The sequence below is a fragment of the Lissotriton helveticus genome, chromosome 6 (assembly GCF_964261635.1).
Source record: "Lissotriton helveticus chromosome 6, aLisHel1.1, whole genome shotgun sequence".
NCBI classification, from domain to species: domain Eukaryota; kingdom Metazoa; phylum Chordata; class Amphibia; order Caudata; family Salamandridae; genus Lissotriton; species Lissotriton helveticus.
This window is the reverse complement of record NC_136067.1, coordinates 676,459,711-676,486,267: the sequence shown is the minus strand read 5'-3', so window position 1 is coordinate 676,486,267 and position 26,557 is coordinate 676,459,711. Positions and strand designations below refer to the sequence as shown.

The window sequence follows — 26,557 nt, the reverse complement described above, 5'->3', positions numbered from 1 at the left end:
AGAGGCAAGTAGACAACTAACGGATTTGGAATGTTACAACCAACTACTTAATGATCCTACAAAAGAAATCGAAACTAATCTGACAATGAACTTACAGAAGTGGCATGAGAAAGGACTAATAGACACAGAGGAACAAAAATATCTCAAAAGCGATCATCCAACCATAGCAACATTCTACTGACTACCTAAGATTCATAAGAGCAGAGAAAACCCTCTGAGGAGACAGATTGACTCCACAAATGGCTCGTTACTAGAACCTATTTCGAATTACAATGACCACTTCTTGGCACCCTTAGTCAAAGATCACAGCTCCTAACTACGTGATACTACGGACCTTCTACAGAAATTGGAAGGATTCACATGGCAACGAACCTTTAAACTTGTTACAATGGATGTGATTTCATTGTGTACAAACATTGAACATTCAATTGCAATCCAGGCTTGCAAATATTTTCTAGGCAAAAGAAATATCCAATACTATCAGCATAATACCATGCTAATTGAAATGATCACCCTATGTTTGGACAACAATATTTTTTTGTTTAACAAACAAATTTTTAAACAAATCGAGGGCTGTGCCATGGGCTTTTCTTTCTCCCCCAATTATGCCAATCTAACAATGGAATGGTTCGAACAACAACTGGCCTGGGCCCCAGAAAACGACGAATTTTTGGAAAAAACGGGTTTATGGCTTCATTTTATAGACGATCTCCTGATCATCTGGGATGGCACAGAATCAGAATTTAAAAGATATTTTTAAAAAACTGACAACAATGCATCTAAACTGAAATTTACCTTTGAGATCAGTGCCATAAAAGTAACATTCCTGGATACATACATTTATCTGGAAAACAACTCCCTTCATACAACATTACATCGCAAAAAAACATCTACTAATGCGATACTACATGGCGAAAGCTTTCACAATGAATCGCTGAAATGGAGTATCCCCTATGGGGAGTTGATAATACTCAGAAGGAATTGCTCCACAGATACTGAATTTATGAAACATAGCACACAAGCAAGCAACAGATTCACCAAATATAAATATCCCAGAAAAGTAGTTGAAAAAAGCTTACAGAGAGAGGTAAATCAACAACGAGGGGATATACTAAATAAGACAAAATCAAATACGGGGAATCTAAACAATCACAAACAACAAGACTCATTACAAATTTTAGTGTGGAAAACAAGAGCCTGATCAAGATCATCAAAAAACACTGGGGAATCTTACAACTGGACCCAGTATTATCAAAAATCATGGGTGATCATCCAAATGTGACGTATCGCAGGGCAAAAAGTATCGGAGACAAAATCACACATAGCCATTTCAAAGAGGTACCAACAACAACTTGGCTACAAAGAGAAGGCTTCTGGCCATGCAAACAATGTAAGGCATGTAAAATTGCAACTCATAAGCGAAAGCTGGATATCATTAAGGGCACCAAATGGAAGATCAAGCAACATTTAACATGCAAAAGTAACTTTGTAATCTACATGGTGGAGTGCCCATGCAAATTATGCTACATTGGAAGCACAATCTTTGAAGTTAAGAAAAGAATTCTCAAACACATCCGAGCCACTAAACATAAGGATCGCTCAAACGCAATTGCAAAGCACATGGAAAAAGAACATAATGGCCAGTGGGAATGCTTAAAATATTGGGCCCTGGAACAAATCCCACAGTCGGAAAGGGGAGGTAATCGCAAGAAAGTTTTGCGACAGAAAGAATCAAGACATATAGTACCATTAAGAACTTTGGATCCTAGAGGTCTCAACCAGGTCGAAGAACTTGATGTACACCTTTAAAACCATTCAGGCGAATCGTTTAAAATGAAGATAAGAAAGTGCAAGAAAAGAAACACATGATAAACATCTAACAAAGATGAGTCCACAAAATCACTCACCAGAGAGTTGTAAAAAGGGAATAAAATTGGAGTTCAGTGTGAGCAAGGAATGGAAATGAAAAATACCAATCGGTACCAGACCATATCAAACTCGTAAACCATCATGAACTGCTCACTAGAGAGCAACAACTATATGGAACCGTAAAATGGACATAATAACATAAGTGGCTAATGAACAATGATTAAAAAGTAAATTGTTCTAGAAAATAACACAAAGACAGGAGATCAATTGTAACATATGGTAAAAGCGGCATTTCAGCATGTTTTATTACAATTATTTACTACACTTACCACAATGCACCATAATATAACAGGAAGTAACTGTGTGCAGATAGAAATAAAAGATGCCTTTTCTCTGCAACACAATATCCCGTGATCAAGGTCCAAGTGACTGGACCGAAATGCTTAGGGCATGGCAAACATCTAATAAATCCGCCCTCAATCCTGATAAAACATCTAATAAATCCGCCCTCAATCCTGAAAAACGAGTGAGTGCGTTCTTTAATCTTGCTGTAAGGCAACATTTTTCTCATACATACCGGCGTGGCTCTGCCGGAAAGAAACGCACTGCCCCCATCCGAGAGCGCCGGCTGCAAACTATTGGGCTGAATTGTGGCGTGTATGTGTGTGTATATATATATATATATATATCCATCAGAAAACGTGCCTGCTATGAAGAAGCCCACACACCGGTTATTATCTGCCACAGTTTCTTTAATGGAAGCACTGCACAGGTTAGAGCGAGATGGCACCATCATTAAAAGTTCTGCTTCTCGACGCGTTTCGTGCTGAAAAGCACTTCATCATGGGCTGCATACTTAATGTTGAAAAGGCTGCACCAAGCAATTAAATACATCTCTGGTTTTAACGTCCCGCCCAGATGGGCGTGGCTACCAACAAGGGTCTCTTGGAACCTGTAGTCTCTTTAAACCTCAGTGGGCTGCGTGCCGTTTTTCAACCCTGAAACTTGAATAATTCCCATGTGGGTTGTGCACACCGAATCTTCATTGTGCAGCAGCAGTGTTTATTCAGACGCGTTTTGGAATGGTTTCCTTCGTCAGTGTTAGGTTACACGAAAGCGTTGGCGTTTAAATGGCAGCCGCCAATGCGTTCGTGTAAACTAACACTGACGAAGGAAACCATTCCGAAACGCATCTGAATAAACACTGCTGCTGCAACTTGTAAGCCCCGTGAGTGCCGTTTTTCTTTTCTGTGGATTAGGAGAGAATTGGATCAAGGATATATATATATATATATATATATATATATATATATATATATATATATATATATATATATATATATATATTACCTACTGGCGATAGCCAGTAGGTATATATAGTTAGGATTTTTTTCTTATGGGATTTTTGAAAATTCTATGTCGAATAACTTTGGCGTTTGAGAACAGAATTGGCTGAAATTTTCAGGAAAATGGAACATTTTGTTTCTGAGCAGCCCCTAAAAATTTGGGGGGGTTTCGTCAAGGGGGGGCCGAGAAAAAAGGGGGGTCCCAAAACGTGTTTTTCCCATGCAATTTTCCATAGGGCGGTTGGTCTCACTTTTAGCCTGAACGGCTGAATGGATTTACACCAAACTTGGCAAAATTGTAGGGACTGGTAGCCCGATGTGCCTTTGCTATGTCTCAAGATATAGGCTCCAGTGGTTTTTACGAAAATTAACTTTGAAAAATATATATTGGGCTACATTGGGCTATATATATGTTGGAGCCCAAATGTAGCCCAATGTAGCCCAAAGATGGCCACCAGAGACAAAAAAAACAAATGTAGCCCAAATATCAGCCAGATGTAGCCCAACTATAGCCCAATGACAGAATGTCCCAGAGTGTTCTAAAGAACAACTAGAGCGCTAACAGTCCTACTTATTACAAAGGTATGGCACGCCTGAAGCCATCTTGATTGGAATAAAGTGGTAACTCTTAAAACATTTAATTTAAAAAGGAACAAAATGAGGGGGTTCATTTTGCCATAGAAAGTATGATTAGCGAATATATGACGAAATCCCGCATACCATCAGTCCGCAAAACAAATCCCGCATGTACTATTAGGCCGCAAATTAAAATAACGAAAACTTTTAGAACGAATATGCCTTTAGCATACACTAAACAACTAAACTACCCTAAACCCTAAAACACTACCCCCAGCATGACCCTACACTACACAAACAGTACAACACTACCCTAAACCCTAAAACACTACCCCCAGCATGACCCTACACTACACAAACACTACAACACTACCCTAAACCCTAAAACACTACCCCCAGCATGACCCTACACTACGCAAACACTACAACACTACCCAAAACCCTAAAACACTACACCCCAGCATGACCCTACACTACGCAAACACTACAACACTACCCTAAACCCTAAAACACTACCCCCAGCATGACCCTACACTACACTAACACTACAACACAACCCTAAACCCTAAAACACTACCCCCAGCATGACCCTACACTACGCAAACACTACAACACAACCCTAAACCCTAAAACACTACCCCCAGCATGACCCTACACTACGCAAACACTACAACACTACCCTAAACCCTAAAACACTACCCCCAGCATGACCCTACACTACGCAAACACTACAACACTACCCAAAACCCTAAAACACTACACCCCAGCATGACCCTACACTACGCAAACACTACAACACTACCCTAAACCCTAAAACACTACCCCCAGCATGACCCTACACTACGCAAACACTACAACACTACTCAAAACCCTAAAACACTACACCCCAGCATGACCCTACACTACGCAAACACTACAACACTACCCTAAACCCTAAAACACTACCCCCAGCATGACCCTACACTACAACACTACCCTAAACCCTAAAACACTACCCCCAGCATGACCCTACACTACGCAAACACTACAACACTACCCTAAAACACTACCCCCAGCATGACCCTACACTACGCAAACACTACAACACTACCCTAAACCCTAAAACACTACCCCCAGCATGACCCTACACTACGCAAACACTACAACACTACCCAAAACCCTAAAACACTACCCCCAGCATGACCCTACACTACGCAAACACTACAACACTACCCAAAACCCTAAAACACTACCCCCAGCATGACCCTACACTACGCAAACACTACAACACTACCCAAAACCCTAAAACACTACCCCCAGCATGACCCTACACTACGCAAACACTACAACACTACCCAAAACCCTAAAACACTACCCCCAGCATGACCCTACACTAGGCAAACACTACAACACTACCCAAAACCCTAAAACACTACACCCCAGCATGACCCTACACTAGGCAAACACTACAACACTACCCAAAACCCTAAAACACTATACCCCAGCATGACCCTACACTACGCAAACACTACAACACTACCCAAAACCCTAAAACACTACCCCCAGCATGACCCTACACTACGCAAACACTACAACACTACCCAAAACCCTAAAACACTACACCCCAGCATGACCCTACACTACGCAAACACTACAACACTACCCAAAACCCTAAAACACTACCCCCAGCATGACCCTACACTACGCAAACACTACGATAAATGCACATGCGTTTTGAAAAAATGCGGGATAATGGTATGCGAGGTCAACGACCTTGCGGGATAATGGTATGCAGACTGAAAGTCTGCGGGATAAAAAATGCGGGAAAATGGCTGCAAACCATGATTAGCAGCAGACTTCGCTGGTGAGCACTAGCTTTACTACAGTGATCTAATGAGCAACTAGAGTGCTAACATTCAGAATTTATGGCAAATGTGTGACACATCTGAATGCCTTCTTGATAGAACCAAAGTAAACAAGCATTGAAAATGCAATAGATCTCGCCCTCGTTTAAGTTAAAGCCATTCTGTTTGTAATGAGGTGGCTTTTTAGCTTTGCTTTTATTAGTGTTTTTAAAACTTTCATGTAAATAACATGCATATGTATGCATGCATTTATATTTATATAGATATGCAGATTATATATGTTTATATATGTATATTACCTACTGGCGATAGCCAGTGGGTATATATAGTTAGGATTTTTTCTCTATGGGAGTTCTGAAAATTCTGTGTCTAATAACTTTGGCGTTTGTGGACGGAATTGGCTGAAATTTTCAGGAAAATGGCACATTTTGTTTCTGAGCAGCCCCTGAAAATTTGGGGGGGGTTTTGTCAAGGGGGGGGCCGAGAAAAAAGGGGGGTCCCAAAACGCGTTTTTCCCATTCATTTTTCCATAGGGCGGTTGGACTCACTTTTAGCTCGAACGGCTGAATAGATTTACATGAAACTTGGCAAAATTGTAGATATGGTTTGCCCGACGTGCCTTTGCTATGTCTCTATATATGTGCTCCAGTGGATTTTGAGAAATTAACGTTTAAAAAAATATATATATCTGTGACAGCGCTCCGGTTAGCGCCCCGGTTCGCGTACCTGACGCGTAACGGAACTTCGCGAAGCGAAGCTGATTGGCTCTCCGGTGTCTGTCAACATTCTAAACAGTCCGGAGCGGCCGCCATCTTGTCTCTCGGTACGATCGAGAGACAAGATGTGGTGAAAAAAGAAGGGGAAATGAAGGAAAGGGGGCAAGGTAGGATTGATGAGGGGGATATTAAAGTCCCCCGCGATTTTTCGCGGTAGAGGCGCTTCCCGGTACGCGAACCGGGCAGCTAACCGGCAGCGTAACGGGAGTCCGCCATCTTGTGTTTTTGGAGCGTCCGGTTCGCGTACCGGGTAGCGTCCCGGTAAGCGTAACAAGGGGAAAACCAAGAGAAACAGTAAAAAAAAAAATTAAGGTAATAGATTTCCAGCAAACTTGGCAAAATTGTAGGGACTGTTTGTTTGATGTGCCTTTGCAAGGCCTCAAGATATGTGCACGTGTGGAATTTGTCTAATTAAGGTTAAAAAAATATATATATCTGTAAGCGTGCTCCGGCACGCTTACGTTACGGGTTTTGTTTGCGCTGCAGAGCCGATACGTCACGGTTATGCGACGCGTCATGAGGCGTCTCACGTGGCTACGTGATACGTCACGTAATAAAGAATATATTTTACAGCTATAGATATTAGCTTTTAAAAAACCAATGAAATTCACTGAAAAAACCATAGGTTATAGACCATATATAGTTAGGAATTTGCATTTACAAAACCTTGAAAATTCACTGAAAAAACCATAGGTTAGAGACCATATATAGTTAGCTGGACATTTTATTGACATAAAACCAATGAAATTCCATATATAGTTAGTTGCACTAACTATATATCGCGCACCCGCAATCCACTGCTGATGATGTCACATATTACATCATTCATGACATGGTCAGTGACATCACTGATGACATCACTGATGACATCTCAAATGGCATCTCAAATGACATCACTGATGACATCATGACACACCAATACCAGTTACTACATACGCACTCACTGATTCCTACGTCTACACACACATTCACTCATTCACCCATACAATCACTCATACATGCAGTCACTCATTATTACAACACTATCATATGCACTCATACACCTAGTCAGTCCTGTGAAGAATCAATCACACTTCGATTTCCTCATCTATACAGTTAAACACAGAACACCATACTTTTCACACATATACTAACACATACTTACTCTCTTATACAATCACTGATACAAGTACACATTGATATGCACAAAGTCACACACCTCCCAGCCAGCCACACACACACTCAGTCTTCCATACATCCACTCATTCTTCAATATGTAAAACATATTTAAACTTTACAAAAACACACAGACACTAGATGATGTCATCAGTGATGTCATCAGTGATGTAATTTGAGATGTCATCAGTGATGTCACTGACCATGTCATGAATGATGTAATATGTGACATCATCAGCAGTGGATTGCGGGTGCGCGATATATAGTTAGTGCAACTAACTATATATGGAATTTCATTGGTTTTATGTCAATAAAATGTCCAGCTAACTATATATGGTCTCTAACCTATGGTTTTTTCAGTGAATTTTCAAGGTTTTGTAAATGCAAATTCCTAACTATATATGGTCTATAACCTATGGTTTTTTCAGTGAATATATATATATCTATATATATATATATATATATATATATATATATATATATATATATATCGCTCCAAATTACCCACAGGCAAGGATGCACTAAACAGCAAGATCACGGGTAAGAGCGAACACCACAGTCCGATATGTTTCCAGCTCTCATGTCATAGATTATAGCCTGACGCATTTCTGAACTTCTTGTTCTCATCAGAGGCTTGACAAATGAGTTCGTGCTGACACACCCACACTTAAATACCTTGTTTAGCGTCCTTTATGTGCGCAATGCTTTCTGGATTTTGTAGTGTGTGTCATCATTAATCCACAGATGGAGGCACGTTAATTACCAAGCTGCCTTCATTCAAAGCCCTTGGATGGGCCTCAGACTGCGTGCCACTCATAAATCCCATATTGTCAGCTGTTTCACTCCTTGGGCTCGGCAGAGTTTCCGGGTACCGTGACCCCCAGTGATCCCGGGGTCGTGCAACCTTCACGGCTGGGCTGCCGCGTTAACATCTCGCTCCAAATTACCCACAGGCAAGGATGAACTAAACAGCAAGATCACGGGTAAGAGCAAACACCACAGTCCGATATGTTTCCAGCTCTCATGTCATAGATTATAGCCTGACGCGTTTCTGAACTTCTTGTTCTCATCAGAGGCTTGACAAATGAGTTTGTGCTGACACACCCACACTTAAATACCTTGTTTAGCGTCCTTTATGTGCGCAATGCTTTCTGGATTTTGTAGTGAGCAAGGTGGACCTGTCCTCCGAAACGCATCTGATCGTTTTTTCTTGCAAATAAAGACGCTTGATTTGAATTCCACGGAGTCGGTGCCTGTTTTTCGAAAGGATTGTGAACACAGGATTGGGTTCATATATATATATATATATATATATATATATATATATATATATATATATCTTCACACAATATCTCACTCTCTATATATATTTATTTATGTAGAGAGAGAGAGAGGGAGAGAGAGCAAAAGAGAGAAATAGAGAGGAGAGATAGAGGGAGGGAATACATAACAGGTAACTATGCAATATGGTTCAATACTGCCATAAAGGTTTCTGGTGACATCATAAACTGCAAGGCCATGGGCTTGTTTTTCCTTTTTATTGAACCAGAAAGTAAATCAGAATAAATATTATGCACAATATTCAGCATACATCTATGTTTTTGTGATGGTTTGACGATCTCACTTGTGTTTCGTGATACTTCCCCTACCAGAATGATGTACAGAAGAGGGGAAAGGGTGGAGTCACGGTTTACCTCCTACAAAAGGTCTCCGTGGAGGAGCCAATGTTTGTAGGCTACCTCTGGCTTGTGGAGAATGTTTATGCTGATATAACTTTTGTTGTTGTAGCCTGAGCTGTTGAGAACATTGAGGGTTTTGAACTCTCTGTGGGAAGTATTGGAGATAATATAGTCTATTGTGCTTCCTGTACTCCTTTTTCTTTTCTAGACCTACAGCTTCCATGATCTCCATATCAGTCTTCATCGGCTGCATCTCCTCATCAGTGTGAAGAATAAAAAATTATGCTACCAGAAAAATGATGGTTTAAAATGCACTTCTGCACTACAAGCATTAGGCAAGTGAGCCTTAGATATGATGATTGTCGAATGGTAAACCATGGCAGTAACCATGAACAGCAATGCAGGAGAATTCTGCAGCAGCGCTAGTAATCTGGTTTGAGACCATCATTCCTTCTAGTACTACCTTTTGAAGATCTCCTCTGTCTTCACAAAGAGCTATGTCAGAGAAATAGTGCAATGAATTCAAAAGGGGCCTGGCTCATCTCCCGAAGTAAAGCTTCTTTCTCTTTACAGAATCTAGGTTTGCTCTCCTTTTCAAGAGAAACTGTTGAAGTAAAGTAGTTTAGTGTTACTTTCTTGCAACCAAATCAATTACAGAATCTGGATGCGGAGCGAAGAAAAAATTATCCTGATTCTTGCGGCAGCAACTTTAATGGAAGGTGGTGTCAGGAAGAGCTCTAGGGCAAGTTCCATAAACACAGAAACAGAGGATTCCATGGTCTAAGTGTAGAGCAATGACAAAGCGTTCCAAAAATGACAGAAACTGTTGTTGAAACCAAAGGCAGTCGAATATTTAATTTTTGATGCTTCCCACACTAGATCACAATAAAACAGTTAGGATCGGAGAGTGTCTACTGCAAAATGAAAAGAAAGAAGAAGATCTTAGAAGATCTGGAAGTGAAGGGCCATGGTGTAAGTTGTTTGTCACGGGAGTGCGACCTCTAGCATGAATGAAAAGGGCTGGAGTTGTGTCTGCAACACTGAGATAGAGTGCGCAATTTCCTTCTTGGCACAGTTTCACTCATGAGTCTAACTAGAAAAGATGTCGTCTAGAAGTTGTGCTGGGAGGTCTGTTGCTAACAAAGTTGCAATTGGTTCAGTTCACAGACGGTTGCAGCAGGCAATGGTCCAGTAGGTACTGGCACAGCTGGCACAGATGCTGCTGGTGGTGGTGATATGTGTCTGGAAGAAGGTATAACAGGCAATAAAGATGACGTGCGCTTCAATGGTGATATTGTAAGAAACTGGTTTTATATATACTACACCAAAATGACGTATAGTGTGTACGGAGTCCAAGTGTCCCCAGAGGTAGGCAGAGGTTAAAGTTAGATAGAACCTTACACTCTAATAGTGGTAGCTTGGTCGAGCAGTAAGGTAGGATCAGAGGACAGTGTTAAGCATTTAATGTACACACTCAGTCAACAAATGATTTCACACACTCAAGAACTGAACTCTAGGCCAATTGATTTTGTATAAAAATATACTGTTGTTTATTTTTAGAACCAAGCAAGCCTGGCACAGGTAAGCATTATATACTTCTCAGTAATACGTTACTGGATATAGAACAGTCTGAAAATGCAATAGAAATTGTACTTTGTTTGATTTACAGGGGAGCTGGGAAGCTGTAGTATGCAACTCTTAGCAAATACAGTACATTGGAATGAATAGGCTTTTTCAGTAAACTACAGGTAAGTTACTTTTACGTTACTTTTCCCAACTCGGTGCTGGATGCCTAGATTCAGCACTGGGGCATTTCCTGGAAACAGGGGAGTAAATGCATTTTTGTTATTCGGGCGATTTTTAAAGAATATTTTCAGATTTTAAAACTCTTTTCGAGCTGTACATTGAAATGAATAGGCCTTTTCAACAAATTGCAGGTAAGTTACTTTTACGTTACTTTTTCTAACCCAGTGCTGGATGCGTAGATTCAGCACTGGGACCTTTCCTGGAAATGGGTGAGAAAACACGTTTCGGCTATTTGCACGATTTTTAAAGAATATCTTTAGTTTTGAAAACTCCACACTTCATCGTTTTTTTAAGAGGGAAAATTGTCAAAGTTATCCTATGGAGGAAAACAGGTTATCGGTTTGCAGGTAAGTAAACGACTGTGGGAGTTAAGGTTCTGGGGTTAGACTCCGGGGTCTCCCTGGGTCAGTGATGCATTGGAATTGCACCCTCAGGCGGCACTAGGGCGGCCGGGTGCAGGGTGCTGTTTCGAGGTCGGGTGCCCTGTTGTTTCCAATGGAGAACATCCAGGACAAAGAAACACTGCAGGCTCGGGGACAAGGCTCTTCTGGGTGCGATAACCACTTCGAGGGGTAAGTTGGGATGTCGTGGGTTGGTTAGGCACCGTTGGTTTGAGCACACAAGGACGTGGGGCGTCGGGTGCAGGGGTGCCTTGGGATGTCGGATTCTCTTACACGTTCTGCTCGGGGTAGGCGGGGTCCTCTGGATTGAGGCCGCAGCCGTCATCTGGAGGCTTGAGGCAGGTCAGGGGTCGCTGGATCTCGGGTCAGGATCGCCGAGGGGACCTCCTTGTGGTGTTTTTATACTCTAGCTCGGGCCGGGTTCAGCGGGTGCAGAGTGGGCTGGATTCACGGTCTCTGGCTGGCACCAGAAGCTGCAGTTTGAACAAGTCTGGTGTTCACAGGAGATTCAGTCTTTGAAGTGAAGGCAGGCAGGTCCTCCGGTGTTTTTGAGGTTGCTGGCTGCAGGACACACCGGGATTTCGCAGGAGCAGGTTCAAGGGGAGACAGGCCGGTAGGGCTGGGGCCAAGTCAGTGGGCGTCATCCTCTTGTTAGCTCTGCACGGCTCTTCAGTTCTTTTTCTTATCTTGTTTTCTTGTTGTTGCTGGATCTCAGGAAGGAAGGTTCAGGGTGCCCCCTAAATACTAAATTTAGGAGTGTACAGGGAGGTAAAGGGCAGGGACCAATGGGTCCCATCCCTGGGGTGGGTACACCTCCTATTCTGCCACTCTCCAGTGGGAAGGGGGCAGGAGCCTGCCCCTGGTTGGCTGGGTCCCGCATCCTCAAAATGGCGGGGACTCGAGGTTGTGCTTCACCTCGCCTTCGCCCTTAGGGGTGGAGTTGGCAGAGGTGGGCACACCTCTCTTCCTCACTTGTTTTTCCTGCCGGTTCTCCCGCCCAAAGTGGGGGGTAGAACCAGAGGGGCCCGGTTGCTGAAAGCAGCAAATGGTCTGGAGAGGCTCACAAAGGGGGCATTGCCTTTGAAGCTTCTCTTTTGTGAACTCTGCCCATCCTGGGGGAGGAGGCTTGGCACCTCGTCCCTGGATGTGCATTGTTTCAGCTCCCTGAGAGCAGATGGGGTCCTGGAACATGTCTGGTGGTGGCAGCCTAAGCAGCTACTCAGTCAGGTCACTAGAAGTTGGTCGAGGTTCAGACGTTATCTCTAAATTGCCCTCCGTGGTGCATTTTACATTAATTCCCACACTGGCATCAGTGTGGGTTTCATGTGCTGAGAAGTTTGATATCAAACTTCCCAGTCTTCAGTGTAACCATTAGGGTGCTGTGGAGTTCGTAATGACAAACTCCCAGCACCATATACTTTTAATGGCAGCACTGCACTTACAGTTGGGTACGGTAGGGGTACAGGGCACATGCACCTGTACCCTCACCACTGGCATAGGGCACCCAGCTAGAGGAGTGACTAATATATGCCAGGGCAGTGGTTTGTGGCCATGGCACACAGGGATATGTGCCATGTCGACTCTTCACTTTGTACTTCACCAAGACACGCAGCCTGCAAAGGCAGAGTGTGAGTGTCAGGGTACAGGGCCTTTAAGGGTGGCACAATAAGTGTGGCAGCCCTTAGAGGCCTTCTCTGGTCACAGTGCCCTGGGTACCTTTGGTACCATTTACCAGGGGCTGACATGTGGCCAGAGATGCCAATTTGGTTTAGGCTTCAATGCAGTTTTTAGGGAAGGAACATAGGCCCTGGGTACCTGATTAGCAGGAGCCCAGGGCACACTCAGTCAAAGAACATCAGCAATTCAGCAAAACGTGGGGCATACCATGCAAGAAGGAGGGCACGTTTTCACAGATACATCATATAAAGGAGAGTATGATTAGGAATACTCCGAATCTGAAGTGGCAGGAATCTTCCTCCTCTTAAGCTTCCTAACCCATTCTGCAGAACGATTCAGCCAGAACAATGTTGTAGATAGTGCTGAATGTCTTGACACAGAGAACTCCTTCGATATTGATAGCTTGAGAGCAACTCGCCATAGCATATCAGCTAAACAGGAGAACGCCTCAGTAGCAAGACCAGGAGGGGGAAAGAAGGCCCGCGGCTGGGGAAGACTCTAATTAACTAGTTTCAACCAGTTCAGTTAGCCCAGCTATCCTACACAGGAGGCTGACCAGCATCAGATATGGGATGCAGAAACCCTGACTCGTCCCCATCACCTCCTAAACTGTGTTCCTGAGAAGGAAAAATGTTGGAGGGCTCCACAGAAAGTGGAAGAAGGGTATCTGAGATAGGTGGCCCCATTTGCTTCGCACTTGATGTTGACCGACACGAGTTGGCGACACCTCAAAGTCGGAAAAGAGGAAGTGGCATGGTGTTGATCGGCACCGCCAATAGTGTTGGCTGACCGGATGCAAACGCCGGGTCTGCCGGGGCTGGTGGCTCAGCGGACTAATGCATCCACTGCAGGGGACTGTGTTCGACCTCATGGTCACAGGTTCAAACCACGGCAGGTCCACTCAGCCTTTAATCCATCTGAGGTCTATAAAAGGAGTACCATTGAGTTGGGTAACAATAAACATCTGTTATTCAGCGCCAAGAGACCTCGTTGGGGTGAAAGTGTGCTTTACAAATACACGTTATGTTATGTTTAAGGTGAGAACCCCAAAGGGCTGTGCACTGGCGCTGAGACGGAGTTGGCCATTGACCTGAGTGCCTAACTAAAGCGGATGGCAAACCCGCCAGCGTGGACACAGTCGAGGCACCTCATCTCCTTGGGGCTAAAGGCGCTCCTAGGAAAGGTGAAGACCCAAAGATGGCATGCAGATATCGATAATATATTTGCATCTGGGACGAAGATGGAGAGGGACATCCACAGGAATGGCTCCTGGACCAGGCCCGTGACCGGACTGTGCATCAAGTGTGAGAGCTGCACTGACAGGAGCTTCAACCGATGTTCCCGAAGTGCCTTCAGTTGAAGTATAGACAACAGGAGCTGCACTCCTCAGAGTCATGGTGCTCTCCCAAGCAACACATACTAATGAAATGAGGGTCTGTGGACGATATTTGCCGTCCACAAGAGCACACTGTTTCAAAGATGAAAACGTCAAAGTAGGTCAAAAATGGCATGAGGAAACTGCTTCTCCGGATCGGCGTTGTAAGTGCGGAAAAGAAAAAACTGATGTCACCACGTCAGGGAGGGGCTTATATGGACTCCGGTGAGGTTCCATATGCGGACGTCGTCGGTATGGATTTGCACGATGCCCTCTACCAATGCGTAGGAGTACTGCTGAAATATCCAGTCCGGTGCCTGGGGAGAATTATAAGGTAAGGAATCTGCGGCAAGACATCTCTATCCGATACCCTACTACACTTCGCCAGGCACCCCTACAACAAACGCGCACTCTCACTTCCGTCAAGTTCTCCACCCCACCCAACTCTTCACTCAGCATGCACACAACTCACCAAGAGAAAAAAATAAAGAAAAGAAACAAAGAAGAAGCACAAAAGTAAATAAAGAAAGAAGAAGCGGGACAGGGACACAGAGGTCCACCATTGCCCTTCATAGTGTGGCACTATAATGTCGGTCTTGTAATCAACTGACACACGAAACAACACAGCGAGGAGTCTGGGGCACACAACAGAAGTAACACTGTGACCTCTTCCTGAGCAAAATGTAAATTAGTGGCAAGTCAGTCACCACAGCAGCAGCCTGCAGACTGTCCAGTGTCACCCCGAGCCCCTGCAGGCCCCAACAGCATAAGCCGAGGGCATCGCCATCCCACAGTCCCAGAAGTTACTGGCCAGTCAGGTCTCGAGTTTCCTCAGCCACCTCAGAGCGACTGTCCCTGGAAGTCACCGACATAACTGCCTCCACCAGTGCTCCTGCTTCCTCCTTCTCCAAACTTTGTTGTTCTCTATCAAGCGTGCCGTCCTGTCAGACAACCACGCTAGTATTCAAGCATCTTTCTCTCCTGCAGCTGCCATGCCCAACCCCCCCCCGTCGCTACTCACCAGCGAGAGCCAACCGACCAGCTAGATGGCTGCCCAGCACCAGGCACCGGCATTCTGCCATCTTCCCGAATGTATGTGCAGCCAATCCCACACCTCCTACGGTATCACAAAGAAGTGATGGAGGACTTCCAGTTTGCGGGGACTAACAGCATGTACTTTAACCCTATGTCTCTTAGTTTCTGTTTCACTCTCCCAAACGTTTTCCCGCATCTCTTGCGCATGTTGGGTAGAATCCGAGAAAATCCCAATTAAGTTGTTCTCAAAGGAGGGAGCTCCCTTCTGGCAAACCATCTGCAATATAACATCCTGGTCCTTGTAATTAAGGAACTTGTCAAAGATTGTACTTGGCAGACGCCCTCCCCTCCCCCCCCAACACCCAGAGGAGGTGGTGGAGCCTGGGCCCAGTGCGCATGTCCCACCATAAAGACAGGCAAGAAGTAACATCCAAGAGTGTCAACTGGAGCAATTGTTCGTGAAAGAGTTCAGGGGCCGTTCCTTTCACTCTCTCGGGAAACCTACAAACCACAAATTACATTGTGGGAGTGGCCTTTCGCATCCTCCACTCGCATCTCAAGCTGCTGCATTTGGGTCGCCAGAGTAGCAACTGTGGACTTGAGGGCTTTGACTTCCTCCTGAAGTTGTGTAACATGTTGTTCAATCGCCAGAGATCTCTCGTCAACTTGCCCAGGTCAACTTGCAACAAATTCACGTCCATAGAGACCAAATCTATCTTCGTCTGCACAATGGCACTGGAGGTCCCAATCGCCTCCAAAATCTGTGCACCCGTATGGCCCTGTGGGTCAGCCTGGCCACCCCACTCACCACCAACAGGTCACCTCCCACGCCATGGCTGTATATTGATCAATTTTCATCTGCTGAGCCCCCCCAGTGGCACTCTATCTTTACCCAGGTCGGATTGGGGGCTGTGATGAACCCTACACACCGACGTGCTCCCTCAGGGTCACCTACCCACTTATTGACCGATGGCAGCCATGTGTTGTCACTGACCCGTCTCCAATTAGGTGCCCTCTGCAGTTCCAATGTGGGGGGGGGGGAATACAAGGTCCAACAGACTGACCTGCCAGAAGTTCAGAACAGCAAAATTACTCCCCCCCTCACATCTGCCCCATGGAGCTCTAAGGGGCCTCAGCACAGTCGCAAACAGTGGGGACTAAATGTATCTCATTGAAGCAGCTGGCACTGCAACACCGCCTGGGCCGAAGGGGACAGCGGAGCGAGCAGTTCAGTAGGGTACAGGCCATCTTCAGGCACTTCAGGCGTAGACCCCAGTAGTCATCCAGCTGTCATCAGGCATGACTGACCCTACCCACCCCTTCCAGTGAAACATGGACCCAGACAAGCGCACACTGACCACTAATGCCAGCTGCTTCTGCCTGTGCACCAGCTTGGGTCCAGCTGGAGGCGAAGGCAAAACACGCGATAACCCCAGGGGGTCGCCGCTGCACCACCTGCTGCTACACCTCATTCACAGCGTCCTCCGCGCACCTCCAGAGTATATGACCGGTTTGGCAGTGAGCCCAAGTGACCCCAGCATTTCAAAGGTGACTGAAAGAACCTGCTGATGTTGTAGCTGTGTGCTGCACTATGAAACAGAAGCAGCCATGGCCGATAGAATGAATACCCTTACAGTGAAATGACCAGAAACTGCAGTATATATCCAATTTGTAGGACTTTCATCGCCGGGTGCCTATGTGCATCAGCCTCACCAGCCCAGATCATCCTGCTGCCTCGCGCAGCCACTCCTCAACAAAGTCTCAATCTCTCCACCAGTCAGGCATGCACCACACAGACTCGTAGGCAAGAGGGGTGTAAATCCAGGGTATGGGGGCTACCGCTGCAGGCTGACACAACAACCAACCATTTCCCCAGTCCATACACAGCCGCCGCACCACAGCCTTCTTCAGCAGACAGGTCAGGAGTGTCCAGGATCTGTAATTGCGGGAAATGCCCAGCAGCACCCAAATAGGCAACCCCCCCCCAAGCCGCGGCTATCTGGATAAAGGGCACAGTAGAGGGGTCGACGGCTGCCTCGTTCATTCCGCCACCTCCTAGCCACATCTCAGCTCACGCAGCAGGCTGGTCTGGGAGTCTTCAGGAGCTCCGGACACAAGGAGCCTCCCCGCCGTGGCCACTGGATCCGACCGCTTTCCTGACCACCACCAGCCGGGTAAGAGGGAGCAGCACCACACCTGGTGAGCCCCCCCTATAAGGCCTCCGATTGTCGGCGCAGATTCCGGCTCATAGTGGCAGGTGCTGGCAGTGCGCCTCCAACACAGCACTTCTTGCACTAGGACCGCATGGCACTTGGGACACCAGTAGTGCTGCAGACTCCCGAAACAGCCTGGGGGTTCTCACTGGCCAAAGTATGTTGCAGCAGCACACAACGAGTGTGCCACGGTTTTTGTGGCAGGATTCCGCAGGATTAAACTGCTGGGAACTCTCAACTAAAGCGCCCTTTGGCCATCTTGCTGGCCACGCCCCCACAGTGTTTTCAGTCTTACTGTCTCCACACATAGCAAAATGTGTGCTGAAACATTATGTTCTCTCTCTTGAAGGAGATGTTTTCTTGGTAAGCTCCAGAAGAAGACTTCACTTACACATTCTACTGGTCAAGGTTCTTCCTGCTTGAGACTTAGTAAGTCCATTGATTTCCTTAGCCAGTCATTCGTTTATGTGTAACTAGATTTAAACGGTCACATCGGATGACGTTAGGGCAAAAGAAGATTAATTAATATTCATATAGGGGATGGTATTAGATACTGTTGCATGTTATTCTGTATTGTGATTTGGTGAGCCTATGTAACATTTTACTCACGTTTTGCCAACTATGTGATCTAGCTGTATTTTTTCCTATTAAACAGGGTTCACTTTAGTCAGGAGTCTCTAGCCGTTTCCCTCCGATTCTTAGAGAGCTGACTCACATGATTCCTGCTAGACCATATTTGGTTCTTGTTATTGATTTTTGCATTTGATTTAATTTTATGCTAATTGCCCATGAATGACTAAACATATTTTTGCCTTCTGCAATGACCTTAAACTTGTAATAAACATTTGTGGCTCAAGAAGGTTTATTTCATTTAACTATGCTATTTGATTTGTTCACCCGCGTAGCTAGGGGGGGTCGAGGGGGGCGGTCCGCCCCAGGCGGCACTGTTTTGGGGGCGGCCATGGCCGCCCTACTGTTGTATTTGACTATTGCGGCCGCGGGAGTAAAAAGAAGTGTGTCCCGGCGTTGCACGCGTCAGAAATATGACTAAAGGGGAATAGTGTGAGGCGGCAGCCTATCACCCTTAGCCTACACTTCTCGCGCGCGCAACGTCAGGACGTAGTGACAATTCCTTTTACACCCGTCCCGCGGCCGCCATCCAATAGCCCTTAAAGAGTGATAGGCTGCCGCCTCACGCTGTAACAGACTTACTCAGTGTCAGCAGTAGTATGGTGTTGATGCGTGTCACCCGCCCTTGAGACTTGGTCTCACAACCCTAAATGGCGCGGCACCATTACGAGAGGCCTGGCTGCATCGGGCGCTGCGTACAGTGCGGAGGAGCCAGCACACAGAGCCGATTCTGCAGCTACAGTCACTGACGCTTCGCAGTGAAAGGTACTGTGACCTATTCTCGTATTTATTTCAATATTTTTTTATTTATGCATTTTTATGTAGCGCAGACTTTCCCGAAGGTGTCAGAGCGCTTCACATTAGGAACAGCAATGATACATGAGGAGACAATTACAAGTGAACAAATTACAAAAACAAACATTAAATTACATGAGGCAAAAGTGACAATTTTGAACAAACAAAATACATGAGGTTTGCAAACGGTGCATTACAGGAGGAAAAAGTGACGTGTGCAGCTTACAAGAGAAAACAAAGTACAATTAGAGGTATGATACTGCAATAACTGGGAGACACTCAGGCACAAGAACAAACATTAAATAGGCATTGGTGGCACTTGTGTAAGTATCAAAAGCAAACAAAATGTGAGCGGTAGCAAACTGTGTTACAAGAGAAAGGTAGCGTGTGCATGCATGTAGGCTTTCCTCATAATTGTATTAAGAGAACAGCGCCAACATCATACTGAAAGGAGCACTGGCTGCAGCCCCAACGCAGATCTGGTGGGTCTCGTTTTCTGTTTTGATTGCTAGATGATTCCAGGCGGAAACGGGCAGCTTATTTTAACGAATTACCCTGGCCTAGGCATGTCAGTTGCACAGTGGAAATCCTAGGGGCAGAAAAACCACAAATATAAGAGAAAAGTGGAATTCCTTATTTGTGCAGAGCCTGGGTAGTCTTCATAATCAGTGCAATGCAGCCGTAATATTTAGTGTAGGGTGACAGTAATAATAATAAAAACAAAGTAGGAACAGACTGGGCTATATGGTCATTGCCTTGTGGCCATTGAAATCAGTGTGATTTGGGGTCAAGGGGGAGCAAAGAAGGATGTGTGGATTGGAACTGCAGGCATGAGAGTGAAGGGAAATGTAGGGGGGCATGTTGTGGCACTGCCGTACAGTAGGGTGAGGTGGACACGCCAGGCAATGCGGCTTAGGGGGGACAAGGTTGATGTGTTCCATACTGCTGCATGCCCTGGGTGTAGGGAGAGCAAGATGGATGTGTTCTGACACCCCCTAAAGTGAAGGGCGAGGAGATGTGTTCTCGTGCTGACACGGCAACGGCATCTCCCTTGTCAAGGGTGTTAAGGGAGATGTGCTCTGCCCGCATCGTGTCATGGGGGCGTGTTCTTATTTGGCATACACCGCTATATTTTCCATTTCCGTGTTTGATTTCAGGTGCCTTTCCGCTACGGCTCTGCATCCTGATGGGTGCTGGTATGACAAGTTGGCGGGCCTGGGATTCTCAAGGAATGAGAACACATCCGTTAAGAAGCCGGCACTGTTGATAGGCCTGGATGCTTTGGTGGATGGTGATGCTGTAACCCTGCAGGGTCGAACTTTGTTGTTGCTATAGTGGCTTGCTGCTGTGGTGGGCCACTAGTGCAACTCTCAATTAATGCAGGCTGATACTAGGTTGGTGACAAGATACTCAGAAATTAGAAATCTCCCTTGACTTGAATTGAACTTAGCTGTTGCACACACTCCAACTTAGATCAGCACCAAGCAGTAGGCACTAGGAGTTTGGCAGAAAGTCTCTGGCTGCAATGGTGTTGGTCTGACTGGTGTGAATCTGTTCTAAGGCCAGGCTATATGTGTATATGCCCCCACCTCCCCTCAGTAGTTCATGCTGTTCTGAGTTCGTCATTGCATTATTGTACCTCAAGTCAGAGCACATCACGTTTGTGCATGTCCCCACTGCTTTAATGGGGGGACCATGATGTTTGGTCATTTAATGTCAGCTGTAGATGATGGATCCCTGAACAGTGTGATGTATGTGTATGTTTGCATTGTGCTAAGGGGATTACCAGGTAATCGTTCATGCATCTCTCTGATGGATGTTACATGCGTTTTTTCTGAGTCCCCCGTTCGATTATGCAGTCTGTGTGTTCTCCTTTGTACTGCCGGTCACCAGTGTATTCAACTGTGTAGCCTTGGACCGTGTCATGTATGTAACTTGCATGATTGATCGAGGTAACTATTAGCAGCGATACTACATGTCTCTCGGGCCTCTTTCAATTGCTCGCCGTACCTATTCCCCAGCACCCCTTCCCCCAACCTCCAGGGGCGGCAACCTGTGGGATAGCCCCGGGCGCCACAAGCTCTAGCTACGCCCCTGGATTTGTTGACAATTTTAATCTGTTTAGGGATATGTTTCCTCACATATTCTTGACGACAACAACGTCCTAATCCTGCTTTATCTTTAAATTAACCAATAAGTTAACATCAACAATATGTGGATGGCAAGTGGATCGGTCTACACCTTCTTCCTACTACAGGAAAGGCATTTAACAACGAGAGCTGATATTCCTATATGAAATAAAAATATTTTCTCTCAGAAATCGAAAATAAATACTTCTAATTTCCAAAGACGGATCTAGCAGTGATACTTCAAGAACTGCACCAACCAATGTTTGTTGTTTTAAATGGCAGCATGTTTTATAATGAACCAGCTCCTGCTTCCAAAATAAAGAAATTGTAGTTTCCAATAGATGAAATTAGGAAAGAGGGGAAACAAGAGTTAAACAAATTAAAAAAAGATCATATTCCATTCCTCCACCACTTATTTCTCAGGTGTGGCATTCTTCGAAATTGATTTATAAACTGGGCTTAACAAAATGCTACACAATTGTCTTATGTCTGGTTGTTTACAAACTCGTCTACCTGTTACAAAACAACATGCTTCTTTTACCTGATGATATTGTGCAGACGGATCGAGCAAGCAGTGGTGAATGATTGTTGTGATTCCTTCTAGAAGAGTCAGTATCATGTCTGGGGGAATGATTGATGCCATCCAAAGAGGTCTAAAACAAGAAAAACATACGACATGCGGTACTCAGTCAAACGCACAGAACATAAAAACGAAATAATAAATAATTTAAAGGAAGAGAAAAATGCACATGCCTCTTATCCGATAGTCCGATTTCATATCTATATTGGTGAATTAAATTATCCAAATTTCTGCACAGTTGTAGGGTCACAGACACCACGATCTTTTGTAAAACTTTCCCCATGTAAGGCAAAGTAGTTGTGATTAGCCCAATCCACTGGGGGTGCATTTTACAAGCATAGTGCTGGTGTAAAGCCCGAATCACAGCACAAAGAAACATTCCCTGCGATGTGATTGGCTGAGAGTGCAAATACTGGAGGGATGTCATTGGCTGCTGTGGATTGATATGTTCCAGATCAGTGATGATAAATTCGAAAACTCCTTCATTCTCCTCAGGCACAGTCATGACTCTGTGCTCAAGGATAATGAGCCTCTGGAGCACTTTGAGGAGCTGTGACTGAAAGGTGCTGCCGTTGTCAAACTCGTCCTCTGAAAAATTGATAAGGCTGTCTTCTGAGAACCCTTCTTCCACAGCAACTATGTTCTTACCAGCTGTCTTTTCGCTGTGCCACTTCTGCGCACTAAAGATTGATGAAAGTAAACAGTGGAGTATCACCTTCTGAACCTTACATTTGGATAACATATCTGAAATAAAGCTGGCAAACCCCTTGGCAGAGCTCTCAATGACCTTTGCCAGCTCCATGAGCAGAAGTGACAGAATGTCAATGCTCATCATCTGCATGTTACTATTTCCTATCAAATCTTGCTGTGCAACTTTAACATGAGTCGGGTAATGGCTTCGCATGTAGTATAAACACAGGGATATAAGAATTTCTATGTACATAGAACTACGAAAGTTAAGGTTTGATTCCAAAGGGATATGACTGTAGAAGTCTTTCCCCATTACAGAAATTCGATGCCGGGCCAAAAGATTCTGCATCAAAGACAGCTGTGGAGTGTAAGCATTGTTGACGCTTGTAGTAGAAATGGCATTTACAAAAACAGTTGGGTTTGTCTTTAGGATTGCTTTTATGGCAGAAAAGGCAAACAGAGTCCTTGACGAGTCATACAACTGAAGATACAGCAGCACATGTTGATACAAAGGATGAATATTAACATGGGGGGATTTTCGCACACCAGGAGAACCCACATCACTTTCAATTTCAGAAATTTCTCCTTCTCCACAACTGTACCAATTCTCCAAATCAAGTCCATCAGTGAAGAAAACATTGGATTGTTTCAGTTTATCATTTTGAGTCTTTTTCTTGTCATCGTCTTTTTTCTTGGGCAGCTTTACTTTTGGTTTGGCTCCTAGTGTTTTAGTAGACTCCTTAAAACCATTGTCTGGAAACTTGTCCATTAATTTGCCTTTCAAACTGAATGGAATGCCACTATGGCTCCTCTTTCTATGTTGTGGTTCTGCTGAATTGATAATGGCATCTTCCATGATATGCTGGCTAATAACAGACGATGATGTGATGTTTCGGGAAATTAAATGTGCTATACTTCCAATGCCAGCCTCTGCCGAAACAGACAAAAACTGAGATCCATCATTGTTGATAACATAGTTTTGGATTGCTTGAACACTTTCAGATTGTGCTTTTGTCACCTCTTCCAATGAGCAGGTCGTGCACATTACATCTTCAGGATGGGGCTGAGGTTCACATGAAGCAGGTTCTTCTTCCAGGGCAGTCACAACTCTACAAATTAAGTCATCAACCACCTGTTGCACAATCTCATCAACTGAGTCTTCTGTCTGAAGCTGAGAACCTACTTGGGGGCTCGTGCCTTCTACCTCTACTTCGCAGCTCAGACTGTCACCCACAGAAGACTGCGAACAACCTGAGTCAGAGCTCTGGAGTATCTCCATCTGCTGATACGGAAGATCGAAATCCGACAGAATCATGGGAATTGTTTCGCTGCTGGTGCTTAGCAGAGAAAGTCTGTCGCTCAGAGGGTTGACTGTTAGGCTGAAGTTTTCCATCTCTTCTATTCCAGTCTGCTTTGCTGTGGTCTGTGGATCATGGCTGATGGGTGTGCGTGCAAACGCTTCAATGAGAAAAGAAAAGCAAAATGAATATGGTAAGTATTGTGGTTTTGGTTTGAGTTAGAGCTTGATATTTTACTTATTAAACGTATCAACTTTTGAAATTGTGAAATACATTCAAAATGTGGCAAATACTGTACAATTAGTAGACAAAGCTGTCTAGGTTTTGTGAGAACTCGGAGAGTTTGATAAATAGTATGACAAGACCAGTGTTTTATCACTACCTACGCCGAATACAAATACTACAGAGTAATGAAAGAAGAAATGACAAAGCATCATTGTTGCACAGCTGCTTCAACTAAATGGAAATTAACAAGACAAGGGGCCAGATGTAGGTAATTTCGATTTACCGACTCTTAAATACCGACCCATACCGAATCGGTATTTAAGAGTCGGTAAATTTGAAGGACGCAGATGTAGGTAAAAAATTACCGATTCTGTAAGAGTAGGTATTTACCGATTCTGTAAATACCGAATCTGTATTTCACATTGATTCCTATGGGCCTTGAAGCCCATAGGAATCAAAGGGAAATACAGATTCGGTATTTACAGAATCAGTAAATACCGAATCCTGCAAGGGTGCAGGGGGTGTCACTTTGACACCCTCGAGCACCCCAACTACAGGCTTGTGTGCCATGTGGCACACATACATGCCCTAGGGGCATGTCTGTGTGTCATATTGCACAGGTGTGCATGCACAGATGTGCACGCACACCTGAATTCGATATTTTACCACCCAATAGGATTGGGTGGTAAAATACCGACTCTTAAGGGCCTGTGGCACTCTCAGGAGTGTCATCTACATATGGATTTACAGAACCAGTATGTTTACCGATTCGGTAAAATACCGAAGTGGTAAATTTACCGAATCGGTAAATATACTGATTCTGTAAATTCCGACCCACCTACATCTCTAAAGCCAAATACCGGTCGGTAACGGCCGAAATCGGCAGTTACCGACCGGTATCTGGCTACCTACATCTGGCCAAAGATGTTTTCTTAAGTTGATTCTTGATTTCTTTTTGAAATTCAGATAATTTCTTTGAACAATCATTTGCCAAACTAATAGGCCTGTCGCGTTGGCTGCCAGCCTTTTAGCGTTGTCAATGCTTGCTTTGTTTTTGCAAAGCTTTATTGTTGGGGGAGCTAACATAAAAAAAGCACTGACTAAAAGCAAATCACATTTTAAGTATCCAAATGCACACATTACCGTAGCAGGCAGTGGCACTAAAAGGAACTCATTTGTGAGCCGATATTCTCATTGTGATAGAGCAGAATGTCGCTATCCTCATGGAAGTTGGCCAATGGCTGAAGAGGCTCGCCTCTATTATAATTTTAATAGAACAATGGATGAAGAGGGTTGGCTGAAAGTTTATAAAGTTTGGTTAAATCAAAAGGTTTTGGCTAACAGTAATTAAAAATGCCAGTTCTATGTTACCGATATTGGCTTGACAATGGCACTCTTTGGATTCTCTTCAAAATACAGGCAACTGGTTAACATGCAAATTCATTTCATCCGGCGGGAATCAACTTAACAAATAATTGTGTGTCATTACAGAGCATACAAAAACATTGGAAGCCACTATACCACAGCCAAAAAATCAAGAGTAACTATTTAGGGAGCACCATTAGTGTTTGCACACACAAATATAGGTAGTATATAAGCAATGTGTAGCGTATAATATATTTATTACCATTGTTGAGGGTAGGTAGCGAGCAAGACTGGCCTATGACTTACAAGAGGCAAAATAAACACCATCTAGAAATAAATACCACATTGTACACGGCACATTGGCATATATAGCTTATGCAAGGTCTTTTTTCATGTGTGCTTGTTTTCACAGAAGGTGTTTAATGAAAACCAGGTAGCAAAGGTTTGAATTTGCGCAATATGGTAAAATCACATTGAAGAGACCTTGTGACTAGAAGAGTGGGTTCCCTTCGTAAAGTGGTAGTTACAAGTAATCTGCCAGATAGCAAAATGTGTTTTTCTCACCTTGATGCTGCTGGACTGTGGCAATAAACTTGAATTTGGCCTATGCACTGTAGTAATAAAGATATGTCGTAAATGCTTATTAATTAGTACAGTGGCTCTAAATAAAGAGAGGTTGGCCCGCATGTATTGCCATGGCATCAGGAGGAAGGGGGTGTGGAGGCAGAGAGAGAGAGAACAGATGTTATGAATAATGATTCTAACATTTATACCATCTTGTCCATTTATCAACGCTGTATTTCACTGACAAGTTAGCGACTAAGCAGAAGTATGGTACGGCTTGGCATACTATAGGATGGTAAGGTGTGTCCTTTGTATAGCATGGTACAACGCCATCAACACTCCAAAAACTCGGACTCTAAGCCTGAAAGGGCATTGTTTTTACTTACACTGTTTGCCCCCTTATGTCTGGACGAAGCTATACCTCTGTCAACCTCTAAAAAGAGTGTAACAATTACCAGGGGTTGCTTTATTTCATTCCAGGTTGGTTTGGATGGGAGTTTACAAATCCGAAACTATAATACTGTGCCTG

General features: G+C 44.5%; 1 protein-coding gene across 2 annotated transcripts in view; it reads right to left on the bottom strand.

Annotated features, from left to right (window-relative positions):
• Window positions 1-26,557, bottom strand: part of DOP1A (DOP1 leucine zipper like protein A) — a 1,012,538-nt gene that overhangs the window by 446,770 nt on the left and 539,211 nt on the right. For both annotated transcript variants that reach the window (XM_078648131.1, XM_078648132.1), the window contains 2 exons: window positions 22,060-24,034; window positions 21,848-21,959 (listed from right to left, as the gene is read on the bottom strand). In XM_078648131.1, coding sequence (XP_078504257.1) covers window positions 21,848-21,959; window positions 22,060-24,034 — 2,087 coding nt within the window. The remainder of the gene's footprint in view (window positions 1-21,847; window positions 21,960-22,059; window positions 24,035-26,557) is intronic.